Consider the following 20,723-nt stretch of genomic DNA (forward strand, 5'->3'; position numbering starts at 1 on the left):
ACGTCTTCCCTTTAGAAGCTTTTTATGGCTCTTAAGCACCAAGCTGAACACCCTGTTTAACTTGTTCTGTCTCATACCAGTTACAAGGTGTTGCATCAGTTACTGGATCAGAAACCGCACACTAAGTTAGCTGCAGCCATCCCCTGCTGTATGGGGCAATCTCTAACTGCTCTAGCAGCCACTCTGTTGTGAATTACAAAATCAATCTGGGAAATCCTCATGCAAGGCAATGGTGGAGAGGCACCTTCTATTTTTGGCACAAAACAACCTTCTCTAATGGTTGTATTCAGTCAGTAAAGCAGACAAAATGTTAAGTCATCAGCTGCACAAGTCTTAGAAATGCTTGGTTCCTCCTACTTAGGATAGGAAAATTCAGCTCTGCTTCTCCTAACTCTACCCAGCTTAGCACTTTCTTTCCAGTTTTAGAATGCAATACAGAAACTAGAGAAACTCATGAACAGCATTAAATTTTGCAAGTTTAAGTTTTTTACAAAAAAAAAAAAATATTTATTTCTACTGAGAGCAGATAGAATAAGTCCAAGTTTTGGATTTTACCCCTCAGTACTGACAGATATCAATGCACTGGCACTTTATTTGGCCCCAAAATCAGAAGAGCTTTAGATGCCCGGACACTTTATCCACTACATCGGCTGGGCCCGGCCCGATGCCGAGCACCGTCTGGGAGCCGGGGGCGATCTGCGTGCGGCCGGCATCCCGCACCAGGCTGACGGTGAGGCCCAGGCTCCTGGCCTCGGCCAGCAGCTGGATCAGCGTCTCTTCGTCGGGAGCCCTGAGGACCACCTTGGGCTGTCCGCAGTACTCCCACTGCTTCAGCACCTCGGGCGTCCTCCTCTGCGCCTGCTTGTAGGCCGACACGGCGGCGTGGCAGCACTGCGCCGCCACCTTCCCCTTGCCCATCTTGAGGTCGTTCCGCACCACCAGCACCAGCTTGAACTCGCCGTCCTCCCCGGGCACCGCCGCCTCGGGTCCCGCTCCTCCGAGGGCCGCCGCCGTCCGGGCCCGGGACTGCCTCAGGAGCCTCCCGCGGAGGCCCCAGCCGAGGCAGACGCCGCACGCCACGCCCGCCACCAGCCCGAGGAGCCCCGCCTTGCTCAGCTGCTCCATGGCGGCACCGGGCGGCTGCTGCCGGGGCGCGGCCGGGGGCTGCTCCGCCGTGCTGCGGCTCCGGGGGGCGCCTGGAACGACAGGAGGGGAGGGGAACGGGGCCGTCAGGGCCGGGCCGGGGCCGTTAAAACCGGGCCCAGTCCCCCCCGGCCCTTACCGCTGTCGCCGCCGCCTCCACGCTGCCACCAGGCCGCGCCGCCGCCGTCGCCAGGAAGTGACGCCAGCACGCCGAGGGGCGGGGCTCCGCCGGCCACGGAGAGCGCACTGGAGAAGGGGGCGCGGGCGGTGCTCTGCCTTGCGCGGGAAGTGACGTCAGCGGAGCGGGCGGGCTCCGCCTCCCACTTCCGGGTTGGCCCGGGCCCAGCGGGAGCAGCCGGGGCGCAGCGCGGTGAGTGCGGGCGGGGCGGGGGGGCTCGGGGCCGCTCGGTTACCCCGGGGCACCTCAGGCCGCTGGGGAGCCGCTCCCGTCGCCCCCAGCTGCTACCGGCCGCCGCTCCCCCCTCAGGCCGGTCCCGGGCCCCGCGGTTTCCATGGCAACAGCCCCCGGGGCCGGCCGCTAAGGGGCTGGGGGCGGCCTGAGGGGGCTGGGGGGGGGGGGGGGGGGGGGGGGGGGGGGGGGCGGGAGGCTGCCTCGGATCGGCCCCGAGGCACCGGGGGTCCCCGCGGCCCCTTCTCCTGAGGGGAGGGAAGCGGCTGCACGGGGCTGGTGCCCGGGGATCTGAGCGGTATCAGAACGCCCCGCGGCAGCGAGGCGCTGCTTTTACAGCCTCGGTGGTTGGAGGCATTTCGGTGACCCGGGGGGAGGGGAGCTGCAGGTGTGGCAGCGGTGCTTCTCCCTGAAGCGTTGCGAAACCGGGTTGTCCCCTTAGATCCCCCGAGAGCCTCCACAGCTTCGGTACCAGTTCGCTCCTGCCCTTGTTCTCTGTGCTGCCAGGGCTGGTGCCCGCCAACAAGCGGGGACCCGGGTTTGGTTATCTCCAAGGATTCGGGCTGAGCGCCCTGGGGTCGGGGGCTGTGAGCTTACGCCTTTATTCCTTGGAGCGTTCCAAAGGGGCTCCATAACATCAGCCTGCTTTAATTCCACATCACGGGGCGGACTCTTTGTTATTATTTGTGGGTAATAGGTGATGGTTGTAACGATTGCTTCACCCCGTGCTTGCAGATGAGAGTTTGAAATAGCACGCTTGCCGTCGTGCAGTGGGAGGTTTGCGCTGCTTGGTAACTTGAGCTTCTTGCCCTGCTCACCAGGTGAAACCAATGGTGCTGGTCATTTCTGGGGGAAGAGGGGGCTTTGAAGTGGGAAGTGGCACTGAGAAAGGGGAGGGTGCTGGAAGCTGGTGTCAGCCTTCAGCTGGGAAGTCTGCGCTGTTTCCACTTCAAAGAGTCTTTTCCTGGGGTTGTCTCTGAATAGCCTTGGAACCTGTCATAACTGACTGCGTCCTGTGAATACCCATTGTTAGAATGTTAATGCATGCTTTGAGATTTCCTCTTATTTCTTAATAAGCTCTGTTTTTAAAACAAACCCAAGCCTACCACACTTCAGGAGCAATAGTTAGAGCAGAGCAGTCTTTTTTCTGGCACAGTTGTGATGAGAAGCCCTCACCTTTGGTTAGACCTTTACCTTCAGCTCGATGTGGAGAAGCGTGAGCTGGCTGGACTTTGCCATCCCACGGGAACGGAGGGTGCAGCCTTGAGGCTGTTGCAACACCAAGTGTGGGACGTGGGGCAGCATCTGGCTGGGTTTGGTGTCACGCTGACCTGACAGACCCAAGGGACAATAAGATGTGAGGCAGGCAGCCTCGTGTACCGCGAATTTGTTGAAGAAATGTTCTCCTCTTTAGCAAGGCTCCGAAGTAGCCCCCGTGCTTCACCTGGTGTGGGCAGGCCGTTCTTGGAGCGTGGCCGAGGCAGCCGTCGTGAAACCGCGTTGGTTCAAGGCAGAGGCAGTGAACGCCTGTAAAAAGCAGAGGAAGCCTTGGGAGAACGCTTCGGCCACTGTTCTCCCTGGGACTTGTTAGGTACCTCTGTGCCTTTCGTCTCTGTTGCACTTGATCTGTGCCGCCTCTCCCAGCAGCAGCTCCGTGGTTTCACGGCTGGGCACGCTCGGGCATCTTGCTGCGGGGACGCTGCCCCCAGCACTTAGAGCAGGGGATAAGGGCAAAGCTCCGACCAAACTGCTCTCTGTGCCGCCGCTGGAGCAGCCAGAGGCAGCGACTCTTAAGGCTGGGTTCATGCTCTTATTTTTCTCACCCTTGGTTCTCTCCTGGTTAAATTTTAGCAGGGCTTTTTTTGTGCAGGCTCTGTTGTTCTGTGACAATTCCTGTGACCTTTCTATCCTCCCTTCTTTTTGGAAGCACGGGGATTCTGACGATGAGAGCTTGACTGCCACCTTCAGAGCGCAGCACGCGGGCTGAGGGCTGCGTCCACCCTCTGCCAACACATTAATGTGCACGGATTTCCCTATAGCCCTCTGAAACCCAGGATGTGAAAGACACCATGGCAGCTTAATCACCTGAATATTAAGTCTTGTTCTGTCCCCGTTAGTGGAGCCACCCCCTTCCCTAAGCTGCCATCTGCCCCCAGCCCTGCTGCTCTGCCCCCAGGCCCGCTGCTGCCCACCTGCACGAGGAGTAAGGAGCTCAGACCCAGCCTGTGCCCTCCCCTGGGGCGCGGCGTGCTGTGCTGACGATGCTCATGTTCCCAGTTTTGTAGTTTCCTTTTTTATTTAAGGAGTTTCTTTGAACTTTCCGCAAGAGCTCGCTGCGAAGACCTGGGCAACCTGAATTTTGTCTTTCCTACCGTCTTCGTGCCTTTCCACCTATGCATTGTGTGATGACTTTATTCTACTCGCTGATTCTCTTGCTGGATCTACACAGGCAGCCGTCAGTGTTCGTGGTTCACTGGAGAAGAGTTTGAAATGCGCAGCCTTAACAGCAGAATCACAACTTCTCTTAACCCCAGAAGAAAAAGCGTGGCATCCCTGAAGCTCGTGTGACAACATTAATCCGTGCTTTCCTAAGAGATGCTCCAAAAGCTTTTTGGAAAAACAGCAATCTTAACTCTAAATTGTAAGCTGACTCCTTTGTTTGAAACTTCATCTGGTTAGGAGTTGGAAAATAGGTCTGGTGCACAGAGGCATAACCCACAAAATGCAGACCTGTAGTCTTCAACTGAATTGGTTGTCCTTGCCTTTGAGGGATTAAACTACTTTAGTTAGAAAAACATTTTTAGGATGGGAATAAATGCACTCAGAGGAAAGGAGCCCGTAATAGCTACGTCTATAGAGATTTTGAACATCTTTCAGATGTGTCCTAATTTATTTTAATTGAATGCTTCCCCTGAGTGTTAAAGGACTGGAAAAATAAAGCAGGTACTTCTTATACTTTCCCTGGCTTTTAGGAAAGTTATTAACCTTCATGTCAGGGACCCTGGCAGTCCTGTATCACATGATGAGCAGCGTTACCTTCCTCTGTAGGGACAGAAGGTTTGGAAGAGCGCTCACTTTGGTCTTGAGAGCCTACAAAGCTAAGGACGTAGTTGTCTGTTCTGCCGGCTTCGAATACAGAAGGCGCGGTGAAGAGTGGGGCAGTTTTACGGAGCTGCAGGGGTACGTAACGTTTCTCTTCAGCACTGGTCTTGTCCTTTATCTGAACGTGTTCTTGCGCAGGCAGTCGTTGAGCTCGGAGGGAGTTGAGTTCTGAAGGAGAGCTTACTGTGTAAAATTGTTGAGCATCCCATCTCCGAAACAGAACCGTGCTGCAGATGTGGAAATCCGCCTGGCTTAGTGCAGTTAGTTACGCCCGTGGAAGTCTACCTTTTGTTCTCTTTGTTGCAACTGAAGAACAGTGACCCAACGCGGGGCGCTCAGCAGCCTCCCCAGGACCTCAGAAAGAAGACACGTTTGTCCTTCTCTCTGGTTACGGAGTGCAGAAGTTGCAGTGTGTAATGTTCCCGTGTTCTAATAGCTCGTTACGCTTTGTTCACTTAGGCTGCGAAGTGCCAGTCACAGATGAGCCCTTTTTGTTGGTCCGTTTACATTTTGACTGGCAATAATTGTCCTTTTGTACTTCATGTTATGGATTGCACTGAAGCTGAATAATGCATTGTGGGCTGTTTGTTCAGCCCTACAAAGAAGTTCTTGTCTGAGCACAGCTCTAGCAGATGATCTCAGCGACTGATATAAAAACTGTTCAAAGTTGTTTTCCTCGCTCTCTTCGTGGTTTATTTGTATGTTTGCTGGTAGCTGCTCAATGGACTTGGGAAATTCGTTTTGGCTGTAGGCTGTGTGTCTGTCCTAGGGTTCATAAGAAGCAGGGGCTGTTTGACAGCTGGGATTGAATTTTCTTTGAGCTCTCATAGATTTGGCGTAGACTTGAGGATGTGGACACGGTGAACAAAAGGTAATTCCGTTTTGGCTCACTTTCCTTCTCCAGTTGATCTCCACGTGGAGACATCAGTGCAGGACTGGTGATTCTGTAGGTGTCAAATGCAGCAGGGAGCTAACTTCCTGGTTGCACACCCTCCTGTTCGTTACGCTAGGATGCTCTAAGTATAACTAGGCTTTGGTAAGCTGAGTTCTTTCTGAAACCAGCGGGCGGCTGGTTTCCGAATCACAGCCCTGCCAGACTTGCCCTGCGATAGGTCCCAGCTCTCCCAGCCAATTCTGCTCTTAAATCTGAGTTCTGACTTCTGCAGGATGGCTGAGCTTTGGGGCCTTCTTAACAAATACACACCCTACACAAGTGTGTGGGGGGTTATTTATCTTTGTAAATACTTGTTTGTGTACTCGAGGTAGTGTTACACAAAGCTACTCCCAGACTGATGCCTTTCCGAGCAGGCAGGGTAAAACTGGGTAAAACAGGGTAAAACCTCTGTTAGCTGAGGTTGCGAAAGCCGTAATACGCGTGTCGATACGTGTGCATCGATACATCGGGAACCCCAGAGAGCGCTGGCTCTGAGCGCCGGTAAGGCGTTTAGTGGGTTGTGGTGGATGCAGCTCATGGGGAAGGAGGTGCTGTGCACTGCTGAGATGTGAGCATCGGACACGGACAGCACTTCGTATCACCCCAAATTAACTTCCTTGAAATTAAGCTAGGTGCAGAGAACAAACCAATTGCCACTTCTGTTCTGAAGGCTAAATCTAGGAAAAAACAAAAAGTAACCGAAGATTCCTAAACTAAAACACTTTTTTTGTGTGGCTTGGTGTAGAATGGCTTCCTAGGAAACTGCGGAACTGCGGGGGTCCAATTGCAGTGGTCCTGTGCCCAAATTCATCTGTGTGTAAATGTGTGTGTACATCTGTGTGCCTGATATACGCGTATCAATTTATAGGGGAAATGAGTATAAACAGTTTTATGCCTATAAAAATAAACCCACCAGTGGCAAGTGCAGTTGCTAGAAACAGTTTTCCACCATTTTCAGGGCCTTACTGGCCGGCAGAAATTAGGAGGTGGCGAAATGTTTGATCCTTGTGTCGCTGTAGTGACGGGCCTGGTGTCCTCGGCTAGGTGCTGGTGGAACTCCTCTGGCTTTCAGCTCAGGCTGCTGCCGTAAGCCTGGTGTGAGGAGAGAGGTTTGTGTTTCTGTGGTGTTTGACTAGCAGTTCGGAGCAAAGCTTCAACCGCAAGCGACTGCGGAAGGATGCTGTGGGGCTCTTACTGCAGCAGGTCAGTCCCTGTTGTCCTTGGCTGAGCCCTTCAGAGTTCTTCAGAAGCAAACCTCTGCAAGGCTGTTCCCTGAATTCCCCTGGTGCTTTGGGTATTCTGGGGCCCAGGTTTCAATGAATAAAAGCTGTAACGTGTCAAGAGGTTAGTTTCTACTAGTTTGCTTAACTAGCCACGTTTATATTTGTGCTCCTTTCGGAAAGAAGCTGGTGGAGGCAGTGCTCCTTGCTAAGGCCTTGATGCTTTTTGACTTTGGGGTTTTAAATAAAACCTCGTTAATGACCACAGTCTAACTAGCAATTTTTATCTGTAATCTGTTTTACTGTATTAAGCCTGAGCGTTGTGCCTGTTTAACAGAACGCCTGTCTAAATCTCATTTGTGAAACCCTGGAAATGTGAAACATACATGGTATCTTAAATCTTCTAACGTTTCATTAAAAAATGACAAAATGATTGCAGCGTGAATCAAAGCGAAGATCTCGCTCCTGTTTACCAAACCTGAATTGTGGCTTGGCTCTTGAGCCTGACATAAATCAAAGAAGAACTATTTTTGCCATAACATCTTAATTTCCTGCAGTAGACAGTTTTATATAACCTGTCATTCTAGTGTTGTACTACTTCCCAGCAGAAGCAGCGTATCAAAAACTGTAAATCAAGTTTGCTTATGGGGAGAAATATAATGCAAACGAGGTGCTTTAGCTTTGCGGGACTCTTCTTTCCAAGATAAAATTCCAGGAACTGTTTTAAGATGCAAGAGCGGAGTTTTAAAGCAAAGGGTCCGACTGGCTACTTCTTGTGTGATTGCATAAGAACTGTCAGCTGCTCAGGTCTTTTCTTTTTTTCTTGGTGGTGGGGAAACTCTTGCAACATTCTGCTTCGTGCTGGCTTCCAGTTGCTGCACTATTTACTCTCCTGGATAAGGAAAACCACAGCAGCTCTTTGGGTCTTTAAGGCTGATCTCAACGAAGAGAGGCTAAACTAGCAGAGAGAACGTACACTTCTCAAAAAGCTTTCCTTTAGACGGTTGCAGAGCTTTCCTTTTCTGTTTTAGAGTTGTTAGACTGTACACCATGAGATGGAATTCTGTTTCTTTCTTATCACATTGAGGGGTACTTTCCTAGAATGGGAAGGCTTTGAGGTCTACGTGCTTACAACGTGGGAGCTTGCTGCCAGGATAGATGCTTTCTAATACGAGAATCAAATCTTAAGCCTCTCTTTAGGGATTGAACTGAAGCTTGTGTGAAGTTCTGCTCCTTGTGGAGCCCAAGCAGTGGGCTGATTAATGGTAGGGATTGTTCAACGAGCTTTTCTTCAGTTAGAGAAGCGAGGGAGTTTTGTCATTGAAGTGAAAAAAATCAGATTTCCGTGGGTGGAAATGTTTTAAACTTTGTCATTGTGGGAATGGAAACACTTTCTCCTTTTTAACAGTGCGATGCAAGATAACTGTCATTTGGAGAACTACTGGAGGGTTGCGTGCATCTTTGGACTACAGAGTAAATGGAATCTTCAGAACCAGAAATAGAGACATTGTGGTTTTTGGTTTTGTTTTGCTCTTAGATCCCCCGTACGTGATTGATCTATGAAATGGCAGAGAATGGAACAGATTGTGACCAGAGACGCACAGGAATGATCAAAGAACAGCACAATGGAAACTTCACAGGTAGGTGGAAAACGACTTAATGTTCTCAGCTGGTCAGCCTGGTGAGTGAAATGGCCAGCACATTCAGAAGGAATTTGTTGGTGCACTTTATGCCCAGATAATGCAAAGGGAGAAGCCTGAATCAATACTGGAAACTTAATCACCTATAAATCTGAAATGAAGAGAACCTGTGTAATGTAAAGGCAGAGACTAGTTTTATGCTGTGTATTTCCATTCAGCTTCTCTCTACAATCTTTTTCCTTCTGCATTCCTATTCTGTAGCTTACACACATGTGAGCCCCGTAAAGCTGACTTGGGTACCGACAGGAGCTGGGAGCTGAAAAGCTGAACTATGTTGGCAAACGTGGCTGTCGAAGGCAGGCTACACAGCCCCACCCTTTGGCTCTGAAGAGTTAGTACTTGATGATAATCTCTGGGAGAGTTTTACACTGGGACAAATCCAGATTTTAGTCTCCTAATTTCCAGTGTTTCTATTGACATTTAGCTTCGCTATAGCTTAGCATTTTTCAATGATAAATTACTGGGAAAACAGTTACCTACTTCATCTCCTGCCTTGTCTTTGTTTTTCCTAACAGCTATGTCCAAAGCAGGCTCATGTTTAGAATTCATGCAAAAAAAAATATATCTGAGAATGTTTCATGAAGATCCTTGTGTCACGGATTTATCTGTGCTGTAGAGTGTAATTATCATCTTAGTTTGCTTCCTGTCAGCCTTGAATGTGCCAGTTCCATATTTAATTAAGTTTTGTAACCAAGTGATTTCTCAAGTTGTACACAGTCTTACGCCATTGTCTTTGATGACCTTTACGAAGAACATACAAAGTAATAAAAAAACAACAAGGTTGAAGCATTTTTATTAGACATATTAAGTGGAAAAGGTGGAGACCAAAAATTCTTGAAGCAAGGAATGTGGCAGGATTTAAAGAAGTGTATGCCTGTATGTATGGAACAGATCTAAGCCAGATACCAACATCTGATAAGGCAGCATGTTTGAGTTACTGGAACAAAACCTCTTGGGTTACAACATGATAGGGATTCAGATTAGATTCATGTTCTATATGTAACAGCTTTATCCTAATTTAAATTTTGAATACTATTTGGATAAAAGTTAGTTTTCTATATTTTCTCACTGTTTCATGGTTTTTCTCTTATCTCATAATTCATTTTCTTAAAAATGTAAAAAATACTGCCGCTCCTTGTCCTTATGACCTTTGAGCAAAGCATCCTCATCCAAAAATAGCTAAGGATTTTTATTAATCCTGAATATACTTTGAGTTCAAAATAACACATTTTTATTAGAAGATCCTTTTTGTTATGCTTGTACCGAAGTGTCTGGTAACTGCTGTTGCAGTCGTCGTGTCGGGCACTGCAATATAACCGAATTACTGTGGTTAAAAGCAACCAAATGTGTAGTGTCAGCCTAGTGAAGGACTGTGGTCTACAGGCAGGCCCTTCTCGTGGGAGCACATCCTGTCTTTTGGGCTCGTTTTGGAGAAGCTGAGCAGCGTGGCACGGCTTCACATGGCCTGAGCCCCCTGACTGGGAGGAGAGATACTGTTATCCAGTTACACGGGGACTGAAGTGTGTGGAAAGCACACGTAATCCAATCTAGTTCGATTGGAGACGTCTGAGAATAGCTTTGGAAGAGAACCAAATTCAGAAGTTCAAAGTGAAATGTGGTCGCTGTAGTGGGCAAGAGAGACACATTTGACCTGTTGGATTAGCTGATTTGTAGCTAATAGTGCAGTGTTTTGCATAAATGCTAATACATTTAACAGACTTTCTACACCCTGAGCCAGTTCTTGAATGGCTGTCAGCTACGTGGAAGAAAAGCCACTGCATTTCCTTTGCTGGAGGTCACCCGATTTCCGATGCCCTTGGAGCAAATGCTTTGTGATAAGTGGAAAAGATGACGGGGAGCTCAAGTTAACTTCCTAACAAGAAATAATCAGTGTATTTTTGGGCGGGATGGAATTTGAACTGCCAGCCTGTGGTTTTATATTTCTGTTGCTTTTCATTTGCAGACTCCTCTTTGTTGGGTGAACGGAAGCGAAGGGACCGAGAAGAAAGGTTGAATATTGTCCTCTGGAGACAACCGCTTGTTACCTTGCAGTATTTTTTCCTGGAAACACTAATAAACTTGAAGGAATGGACCATAAAGTAAAGATACTTTCTTTAACTTCTACTAAGCATTCTGGGGAAACCCATGCTCTGATTCAGTAGGTCATTCTGACATCTCACTTTTCCTGATGATTCACTACTTTAAAATTCTTCTTCTAGAAAACATATTTATTTTTGTCCCTTAAAGGTGGCTACTGGAACATACCACGCTTCCAGCTGTGTACCCAGACCTTCTGCCTAAATTGCATAAGTGTAAATACAGTAAGGTCTCGATGGAAGAGAATTGCAAACTTCCTGAAGAGTTGAATATGCCAATTTGAAAGAATGGGACAGTGTTTAGGGATCCTGAAGGCAAGAGATACTGTGCTTAAGACTGCAGTGTTAAGTACTGATCTTTTAATACGCGTGTTAGTATCACTTAATGATCTTGAAATAACTCAGCTAGGGCAGAGTTCAGGGTTACGTGGAATTTACAGTGATGTTTATGACACCCTGTTAGAGGACTGCTTCTAAGCTACGTGGTCCCTTTCACAGCAGGAAGTTATTTATTGAAGCCTTTTCCCTAAGCATCATTTACACCCTGGATGAAATGGGCTTTTATTCTACTTAGGACTTCTACTTGCAAATTGCCTGACATCTACTACTGCTGAAATGCATAGCTATTTCTTAATGCTCCAGCCTTGGGAGATTTTGGAGCATCAAAAGGCAAACGTGAATAAAATTGGCAACAGAAAAAGCCAGGAGTAGCAACCACCTAGTGCTTGTGTTGGTAACTGGAATCTTTGTTTGGGATTGTTTTTACAATCACTTTCCCAGTCAGAAGGCAGTATCTAATAGCACCTTGGCTGATTCTAGCTATTGGGCTGCTCCTTTGCAGAGTTTTTGATTTTCTAGAATGAAAAGTAGCAGATTTAGATAGTTTAGTCTTAATCCCCCTGTGCTCCTCCCACCCAAAATAATCTAACCCCAAAGCTCAGTTATTTTACTGTGTACATTCCTTCAGCTCTCCTTGGAAATGTTCTTTGAGAACTGCCTTCTCAGCTTTTAACATTGCTTGGAGATTGTCAGAAACAACTATTTACTTAAACACAGCAGAAATAACATCGGAGGTGTTATTTTAAGCTCCTGCCTGGCTTCCTAGATACTAAAGGTTGTTACAGATAGCATTGCCATCCTCAGTTGTGCAGCACATCTATGTTGTGTGTCACTGTACAACATAGAATTAAACAACCACAGCCATGCTGTGTAAAATGACGATGTCTTTACAGAAAATAACAACTAGATTCTAAACTATGAAGGTGACCTCAGGTTGACACTTAATGGTTTCCTGTGTTCCACTTGAGTAAACTGGGATTTAAATGACAATCGCTTGGAAATCCAACTCTTGTACTGATACAAGCAGCACAAACGTTTTTACAATTACAGGAAGATTAAAGGAACTTTTTTCAGCCTCCTTAATATGAAACATTTGTTACTGTTTTGCTGTATTACACTTCCTGTATTTCAATCTTCTGCCTATTTAAATAGTTGAATTACATTTATTTCACTATTTCATGTCAGTGATTTTTAAGTGATGCTAGCACTTCCTTTTCTTTATAGCATTAGATGACAGTGTAATAGTGTTTCCCAGAAAATAAGAAGTATATTCTTTAATCAGCTGTGTGTGGCCACGTATGTGTCAAGCAGTAATATTGCAGCCTCACAGAATTAGGCAGGTGCAAAAGTAACCGGATATCATAAAAATGCTTTTTTCCCTTTACCTGTAGTAGCTTCCCAATGCTTCATAATTAGCAAAAATGTATGTATTAAACTTGGAGCTGTAACAAGAGGTACTAACTTCAGCAGATTAAGAGAACCAAAATAGTGTTGAGGTTTGCTCATTTTACTGTCACTGTGGCTCTACCCATCAGCACAGTTTGAAATCAGCACTTCTGTTACCCACCCACAGATCATCCCCTGCACAGGGCTAGTGCCTGATTTGCACTTGGCTTAACCACGAATGTTTTTGGTGGTCCTGTATTTGAAACTCTCTTGGCTGCAGAAGCTGATTGTTAGCTTTTAGATTGTTTGCTTGCAGCAAGTTACTGCCTTTTACTTGTCTTTTTTTTTTTTTTTTTAAAAAAAAATGATGTCTGAACTTTTTGTTCTCATTTGACAGTGAACTAGAGATTTTTCTGTAAAGAATAAAGGCTCCCCAGCTAGTTCTTGGGAGGTTTACATTTTTATAACAGCAAACTTTTCCGCTGTCATTTTGCCTACTGACTACATCCACACAGACCCACTCTCCAGGGATAACTGAAGTTGCTTTGAAATGCATGCTAAATTATGAAAAACACTAATCACCATTTGTCTTTTAAGATTGTGGCATCGACGAAGTATCCTGGTGGCTTTTTTACTGATGCTTGCAGTGCTTACAGCTACATATTATGTTGAAGGAAGACATCAACAGGTATGAGGCTTTCAGGTTGCTTTCCTGGGGCTAATACTTTCTGTCCATGTGTTAAAACAGACGTTCTGGGAATTGAGTAATGAGATTGTAATGCATTTTTTTAACCCCTACTTGCTAAGGTTATCTGTTTATCATGTCATCACTCCCCTTGTGTCATGTGTGGATGAGTTGCGTTTTAAGGATGGGGGAAGATCAGCTGTATCATTTCATCTATTTTGTTGCATATGTAGGTGTTCCACTTCTCATCTGTTCCTAAACAAGCACACCTCTGATGCTGCAGTATTCTTTCACATCTGTTGCTAACAAGCTTTAAATAGTAGTGTGTGAACTCTTGAGAAAATGTTAAACTGAGTCATGACTTGATTGGTTTCCAAGAAATGTTTCTATTGCTATGGAAGGGTATCCTGACCAACTCAGGCATACATGCAGGCATGAAATGGTTTTGTGGCTCAAACCTGGTTCCATGATGCTTTTTATACTCCCATTGTCTTACAACGGCTGTTTTAAAAACTTACCTTTCTTGGGTTACACAAAGACTGATGCTTTTACATCCCTTGAAGTGTAGGTGCTTGCTTTAAGCGTAAGGTGATGGTGTTGTCTACACCTTTCCCCTCTCCATTTCTCCTTGAGTTTCAGGTTTTCTCTGAGGGCAGCCCTTTTTAACCCAGCAGAGCATTTCCTTGTGCAGCTGAATCACCTTACCACTCTGAAAACCACCAGGTTCCCAATCCCACAGAACTTGTTTCCATCTGTACTGCTGTGCTATGTCACTGCTTGAGGGACACACAGGTCTGGAACAGGAATCCAGGCTTCCCGGGACGGGTCACTTAATGCTGTGAAATGAGATTCTTCAGCTCACTGCATCCTTGCTTGCTCAGTCCCATGCTTGAGACCTAAGCAGTTACACGCAGGGTGGGTTGGCAGATGGTAGATCAGCGGTCCATTCCTGTTCCTGATGGACAAATACCTCCTTCATTTAAAAACTGCCCTGGATGGTGGCTTTGCCGGCAACGAGGCTGGAGCTTGATGCACTCAACATTTGCCACTAGATGGCTCTTACAAACTAGTGTTGAGGCACGTGCCCCCTGAGCTGCCTGGGGCTGTGGTGCAAGGCTTGGCAGAGCAGTGCCTCCAGAGGTTTCCTTGAGCCTGCTGGAAAGAAGCCTGCTCCTCTGGGATGGGCAAGGGGAGCATGCCTGCAGCGTCCAGCGGTGCTTGGAGCTCTCTTCCGTGTTGTCTCAGTTGTGTGCTCCAGCAGCTATCTGTCCACCCCCCTTCCTCCAGAGCTGCTTACCTAACGTCCATGTCCTGCTAAACACTCTCCCTATCTCTGTGTACCATCAACATATAATTGAACATACAAGCTGCTGTCTTCCAAAACCATATTCAGAATAGCCAAGTATACTTGCAGTTTCAGGGGCCATTTTCAGGACTTTTTTTTGTACTCTGGCAGGCTGGAGGCTGGTTAAGGCTGGTAAACTTCACATCACTGCTGTTGATCCATGCATGGTATTGCAGGGCACCTCTTCTTAGGGCTGTGGTATAGACAAGTTAATGACCTTGCTCGTCCTGTTACTGGTACTGCTCTCGTGGCAGCGAGAGTGAGATACAGCCTCCCGTCCCTGCAGTGTACCTGGCTGTAGCCCTCTTATGTCCAGAATTTATTGAGACTTTCTCAAATGTCTTTACTTGCAACATGCAATGAACGTTTCAACTTTTCCTTAGAAGTAACAAACATGGTTATTCAGGAGTCCAAGATAAAAGCATTCAATAGTGCAGCTAACCCTGTTCCTTTATTTATCCGTTGAGGAAATTCCCTGATCTATCTGCTTGCTTGGCTTCCAGTAGATGTTGCCTGGTGCTTATTGCTTACCTGTGCAAACCTAGTATGCCTATTCTGGATTTTCAAGTCCTCACTATTGAACCTGATTTTTTAATCTGTCTCCTTGGAATCTCGCTGGTTATAAGGCATGTGGGCTTTTCTTCTGAAAATGCATTGTTCTCTGTACATATGCCTGTGCTGTAACTGTAGTACGTTGCAAATAGAAGAATCTAGGATGCTGTTTGTTACTGTAATACAAACTAACGCGGATAGTTGTCTGTAGCTTTAACTTTCTCCTCTAAGAAACATCACCATGTTTGTTTGTTTTGTGACTTTTCTCTTTCAGTACGTGCGGTATATGGAGAAAAAGTTCTTCTGGTGTGCCTATTGGGTAGGATTAGGCATTCTGTCCTCTGTCGGACTTGGAACGGGTCTTCACACCTTTCTGCTCTATTTGGTAAGGATATTTCCATTCTGTGTTCTTTCTGAATCATTTATTTTAATTGTTGCATGTTTTTAAGTTCTGTGTAAGTACTTAAGTACTTCTGAAGGAAAAGAAATACTTAGGGTATTGCTGCAAAGCTCTGAATGTTGTTGTTACTCTATATTGTATAGCCTCGTTGTGTAGCTTACGCTATATTTGTGTTGAACTCTAGATATTGGTCTGCTGTTAACCTTCACTTTGAAATGAGTCAAAATCTCCAATGCCCTATGCTCTAATTTACTAATTTAAATAAAACATTTTCTAGTGTGTGCAGCTCAAATGTTTCCATTTTAAAATTTTCTGCATACTTTTAGTAGCTTAAAATGCTCATTCTTCTAGCTGAAACCGCTGAAATAGGCAACTGTTTTGTAGTTCAGTCTGTATTAATTTTGCGTTGAAAATAATAGCAAGAAAAATGTTTGGCTACAAAGAGAAAATAGTCTCTGTTGTTCTGAAAATTGGTATGATGTTGTTTATCTCAACTTAGCTAGGAAAGTTAGGGAAATGTTTGGGTGTGTTTTGCTTTTGGCCATTGGATTAGTTCCTTGTTTATGAAACCACTGTCCTGGATTTAAGAAAAGGATTCATGGCCACAGAATAATTAAAACCAGTTTATGCAACAAATGTCATCTTGTATTTGGGACAATTACAGATGTTTACTTTCAGAACTGCTTTAATCATTAACACAGAAAGCACTACAGGAAACAAGAAACTCGTGTTTTTCCACGCAGCAAAGCAATGCCTATTAGATCTAGTGACATCTGCGTAGGCATCGTTTGCAGTCGTGTCAGTCTGTTAGTGTAGCTTCTCTCCTAAAGATTCTGGAGGAAGAAGGTACGGGAGAAAGAACTGTTGTTAAACAGAAACAAGTTTCTGCATGAACAGCCTTCTAGGCAAAAATACTGCTGTCAACCTAAATGATTGGAAATAGAAACTCAGTAGAGCTGATGAACAGTCTGAACATCTTGCATGCAATGCTGCAGAGTGCTTGAACAGCGGTGACTTGACAGTGTAGGAATCCTTCTGACTGGCAGAGATGATGGTAAGAGCTTAGGGACAGCAAAACACATGGGCTGTGCAGGCGGAGAATCAATCAAATCATCAGTCCTGAACCGAGGTGCCCACCTCACTGGAGAGGCAAACGAGCAACCCAGCACTGAGTGATGCCTGAGGTGGAGTAAAGCTCACAAATTCAGCTCAGTCTAGGTGCTCCACCAGCCTAGCCTAGGGTGGGAGTGAAAATCACGCAGGAAGGATTGCTGGCTGTTCATCAGGCCAGAGAAAGGAAGAGAAACCAAAGTAATTCCAGGTTTGCTGTGAAAATCAGTACATCATGATTTAAACCAACAATAAGAAAGACTTCTAAAAGATAGTTTTGTCTTGTATATTTTTTCGCTTGTTTGTTTTCTTAAGTTGACTCTCACTGGTTGGTGGTCTGATTTCTTCAAGCCAAAGATGTCATGTTATCTAGCCAGTCTTTAAAGCAGATTGGAGAGCTTACTGTACAGTTCTGTGCTTAATTTTTACACATGTTGACAGAAATCTAGTAAATAGGAAATGTTTCCCACTATTTGTAAACTGCATTTGAAAGTGGTTATATTTCTTTGCTGTACATTGATCTGGTGCAGAATAGCAAGTGTTGTCACTTTGTATCCCAGACAAATCATCTTTGTAACCAAGATGATTTTATCCTGTAAAGAAGTCTTTATAAGACAGCACTGCTGCTTTTCTGAAGGAAGGTGGAATGAAATTACCTTTCCTTTACTCTATTTTTAAATTTATTTTTTAAAATAGTTCTAAGTTACTTTAATAGAAATCAGACTTCATAGCATATCACTGAACTTTTCCTGTGGGGTGTGTGAACTTAGTACATTTAGGTCATGACCTAGCCTGACATTTAAGTCACGTAGACAAAATATTACTTCTCTGGCTTAATAGTCAATATAAGTTTCATTGTGTTTGTAGGAGGTGTAAGTGAGCAGCCTTTTATAGATTACAAAGAGGAATATCACCTAGAAAAAGCAACTTAGTTTAATATTGTTCGCAGAGGTATTTATTGCAGGTGTAGTGAAGTTACTTGGAATGTAAGAGGTAAGTTTCACAATTTTTGGGGAGGGGAAACAGACTGCACTCAATTAAAAGGTGGTTATGGAGTAAAATGTAATAAAATCATACCATTAATATCTAACGTGTATCAATACAGGAGAAATACTTGTTTGCTTTAAATATGTAATAGGGATAAGCATTTTTCTGTTGAGGGAATTGCACAAAGGCAATGAGCGCAGTATGAGAAGCAAGGACGCATTTTACTTTTTTTCTCCTGTGCAAGGTTTGGTGACTAGCAAGGACTGCAAATTGAGAACAAATACACTTTCTGGGCACTACACGTGCCTGAACACTGAACGGTTCCTAAGCTGGTGGAACATATGGGGCTTTGTGCCACTAGATGGCAGTGGGAGTGTAAGAACACGGGGTTATTGCCCTGACAGCGTGTTGCCATTTTAAGTAGCAGAACTGTTAATTTTCTTGTCAATACAGCTCTGCCAGCAGTATGTATATGAAATTTACTATCAATGGAGTAACAGTCTTTAATATCTGCTGATTTTAGGGCTACATGTTGTGTGAAAGGGAACGGGGATTGCCAACTTAAGACAGTTGGTGTAAGTTTAAGGGAAATTGGTTCAGAGCAGTATTCTGTATTTAACCCATCTGGAAACAAAGCAATTAGGAGCTCTGGTTTTCAAAAGGAGGGGTTTTAAATAATTTGCTGTTTTAATTGTGCAGCACCTTCCTCTAAAAGTAGAAATACAATAGTTTAGGTTGTAAGCTCACTATGCTGAATTTTACATTGATGTATATCTACTTTCCATTTTCCGTGTACTTTGATTACATTTCTTGATTGTGGTAAAACTTATTCTTCTATGGATTCAAAGAAATTAAAATATTTTTTTAAAAAAACAAACAAACAAAAAATCCTCTTCTGCTTTAGTGCCTGGATTTGCAGGCAGTAAAGAAGTGACTCGGTAAGTATTTTAAAATTGTTCATAATTAATTGCTCATTTTAAATGTGTATGTACAGTGAGATTGCTGGGAATGCAATTACATGCTTAGAGAACAATGCTCCCGGGCCCACCCATGTGCTGCGGAGCTCTTGTTGATGCTTGCAGTATTGTCTCTGCCATCAAGGGCCAACAGGCAGGAATTGCTGGCATGTAGGCACCTGTTCATACAGTGCCTGAACTGCTTCAGCTGTGACACAGGTGCATCTTTCTTAAATATAGCCCTCCACAGAGTGCATACAGCTATTTCGTATCAAGCTGCTCATAAACGCAGCCTGTTAGCTGGGCAAATCGCTCACAGAAATAGTTATGCAATAGCTGCAGAACAGGAATGACTCTGGCCTGGGTAGCTGTTTTTCCAGGGTTGAAATCTGTCATTTGTTTGGATTCTGCGGAGCATCTCACGCCAGCCACAAAGTGGAGTGAGGTGGATTCAAGTTCCAGGAGAGATCTTGGGGTTACTGAGAAGACAGTGGTTGGAACTAGCAGTTTTGTGTAAAGTGGAGTTTACAGTCTAAAGCAGTCTCCCTTTGGGGGCACATTAGTGCCCCTGCTTTATATCCGTTTGCATCTGATTTGGATTTTGTGGGTCACCAGAATGTTCATTGTCTGAATATTCTTGCTGAAAACATCGTGGTCTAGGAGGGAAAGGTTGATTTTTGTTAGTTTGATCGTAGGCTTTTCATTGCCATTTCTGTGATTTGAGAACTTCCTATATATATTATAAAGGACCTAACATTATCTGCTGCATTGGCTCCTAGTTCAGTTCTGTCCCCTTGGATGTCGCAAGCAGTAAATGTAAAATTTGCCATGGCTTTTTGGGAAACAATCCTCTGCCTGCAAATTGGCAGGGAGCTAAGGGCTGGCACAGAGCAGGTCTTCAGCACAGAGATGTGGAAGCAGGCCACTCTTCCAAGAATCCTTTTTATTCTGACACTTTCAAAACAAGTCTGCTGGCTTTTTTTCCCAAAGTCCATTAAAGGTTTTTCACAATTCTTTAAAAATACCACTTTAAAAATAGTAATCACGCTGTGGTTCTGTAGGAAATAAAACTATTATGATTAACGACTCCAGATCCTGGTTTTAGCAGCACACAGTTGTGTTTTTTTTAGCCTTATGTTTTCTTTTACACCGCTCCTATGTTAAAATACAAATGGCACGAATCACCTAATTGCCAGAAGAAGATGACTGCGGGTAACTTGTCAGGAATTTCTTGTTTGTACATCTTGGAGAGGTCCATCCGCTGCTGCAGAGGGACATGAACGAGCTGGCAGCAGCGACACTAGGTGGAGCGCTCGGCTGGAGCCGCGCTGCCCGTGCCATCTTCGCGCAGCGCTCCGCGTGATCTGCTTTCGCTTCACCAAACGGATCGCAAAAGATGCGACCGAGGCGCAGAAAATGAGCTTAGAATTAATGCCTATCAGAATGCCTCGTGTGAAAACCGGCTGATAAACGTCCTTTCTGGATATGGTCTGTTAAAATCTGCACTGCCGGGGGATGAATGGAAGCAAATTCCTTACAGGTCAAAAGTGCAGAGCGGGTTTTGGCTGTCTGCAATTGTTTGTGTTTTTGTTTTTTAAATATGGATCTCTGCTTGCTTGCTGGTAGAGCCAAGTGGAGCAACTGCTGGGGAGGCTTTTGTTGGTAGCCGGATTGCGGGCTAGCACAAACAGGAAACGTGAGGTACAATAGGAATGCTTTCTGCGTGGAGGTCAGAAAAGAGTTTGGATTTTTTCAGCACTGCAATGTGTGGGTTTGTCACTTAATTCCTCCCAGGGTGTCCTGTAGCGGAGTAAAAGAGCATAGCAGTGATTTTAGGCTGTGAAAAATAACAGAAAACTGCCCTTAAAAAGAAGAGAATTGCAAAGACAGTGTCTTCATTGACAGGGCTGGCTTTAGAGAGCCAGTATGGGTTTATCTGGGCTTGAGGGTTCAATGTCTCGCTTTTGTCCTGAATTGGTTCCAGGGTTTGGCTTTGGCGAGAGGTCACATTTTGGCCTCCCAAAAGCACAGTAGTTTGCAGCTGAAATGTGAAATGACTCGCGTTTTGGCCCTGTCCGAACTGAGTTTGGGTTAGAAACTGAGCATTTAAAATCCAGACAGCTCGTGCAATAATGAGCTCGTTAGCTTTTCCAAAAGAACAACCTGTTGTTGGTGATAATTTTTTTTTTTTTTTTTTAAATACAAACAAACAACAACAACAACAAAAAAAAAAAACAGCAAATACACCCTATTTCTTTCTTGCCAGGACTACTGAAAGCTTTTTAAAATTAAACTTGATTATTTTAATTTTCCAGTTTCAGGAGCTCAGCTTGCAAGGAGACTCATGATAAAGCTGTAG

At 45.1% G+C, this 20,723-nt stretch overlaps 2 protein-coding genes across 6 annotated transcripts in view; one reads left to right on the forward strand and one right to left on the reverse strand.

Moving 5' to 3' along the window:
* Positions 1 to 458: 458 nt before the first annotated feature.
* PTRH2 (peptidyl-tRNA hydrolase 2) lies at positions 459 to 1,415 on the reverse strand. Its single transcript, XM_035343158.1, has 2 exons — positions 1,283 to 1,415; positions 459 to 1,196 (listed from the first exon to the last, which is right to left on the reverse strand). The coding sequence occupies exon 2, from the start codon at positions 1,123 to 1,125 to the stop codon at positions 607 to 609; it is 519 nt and encodes a 172-aa protein (XP_035199049.1). The 5' UTR covers positions 1,126 to 1,196; positions 1,283 to 1,415; the 3' UTR covers positions 459 to 606.
* The window catches only part of VMP1 (vacuole membrane protein 1), a 64,315-nt gene continuing 44,970 nt past the window's right edge, over positions 1,379 to 20,723 (forward strand). Inside the window, exons 1-5 of one of the 5 annotated variants that reach the window (XM_035343150.1) lie at positions 1,379 to 1,513; positions 8,346 to 8,448; positions 10,472 to 10,607; positions 12,927 to 13,017; positions 15,186 to 15,296. In XM_035343150.1, coding sequence (XP_035199041.1) covers positions 8,373 to 8,448; positions 10,472 to 10,607; positions 12,927 to 13,017; positions 15,186 to 15,296 — 414 coding nt within the window. In that variant the 5' untranslated portion in view covers positions 1,379 to 1,513; positions 8,346 to 8,372. Of the gene's footprint in view, positions 1,514 to 4,619; positions 4,733 to 8,345; positions 8,449 to 10,464; positions 10,667 to 12,926; positions 13,018 to 15,185; positions 15,297 to 20,723 lie in introns of those variants that run through there. The other 4 variants (XM_035343152.1, XM_035343154.1, XM_035343151.1 and 1 more) reach the window with 4 other exon arrangements.

The sequence above is a fragment of the Oxyura jamaicensis genome, chromosome 19 (assembly GCF_011077185.1).
Source record: "Oxyura jamaicensis isolate SHBP4307 breed ruddy duck chromosome 19, BPBGC_Ojam_1.0, whole genome shotgun sequence".
NCBI lineage: Eukaryota > Metazoa > Chordata > Aves > Anseriformes > Anatidae > Oxyura > Oxyura jamaicensis.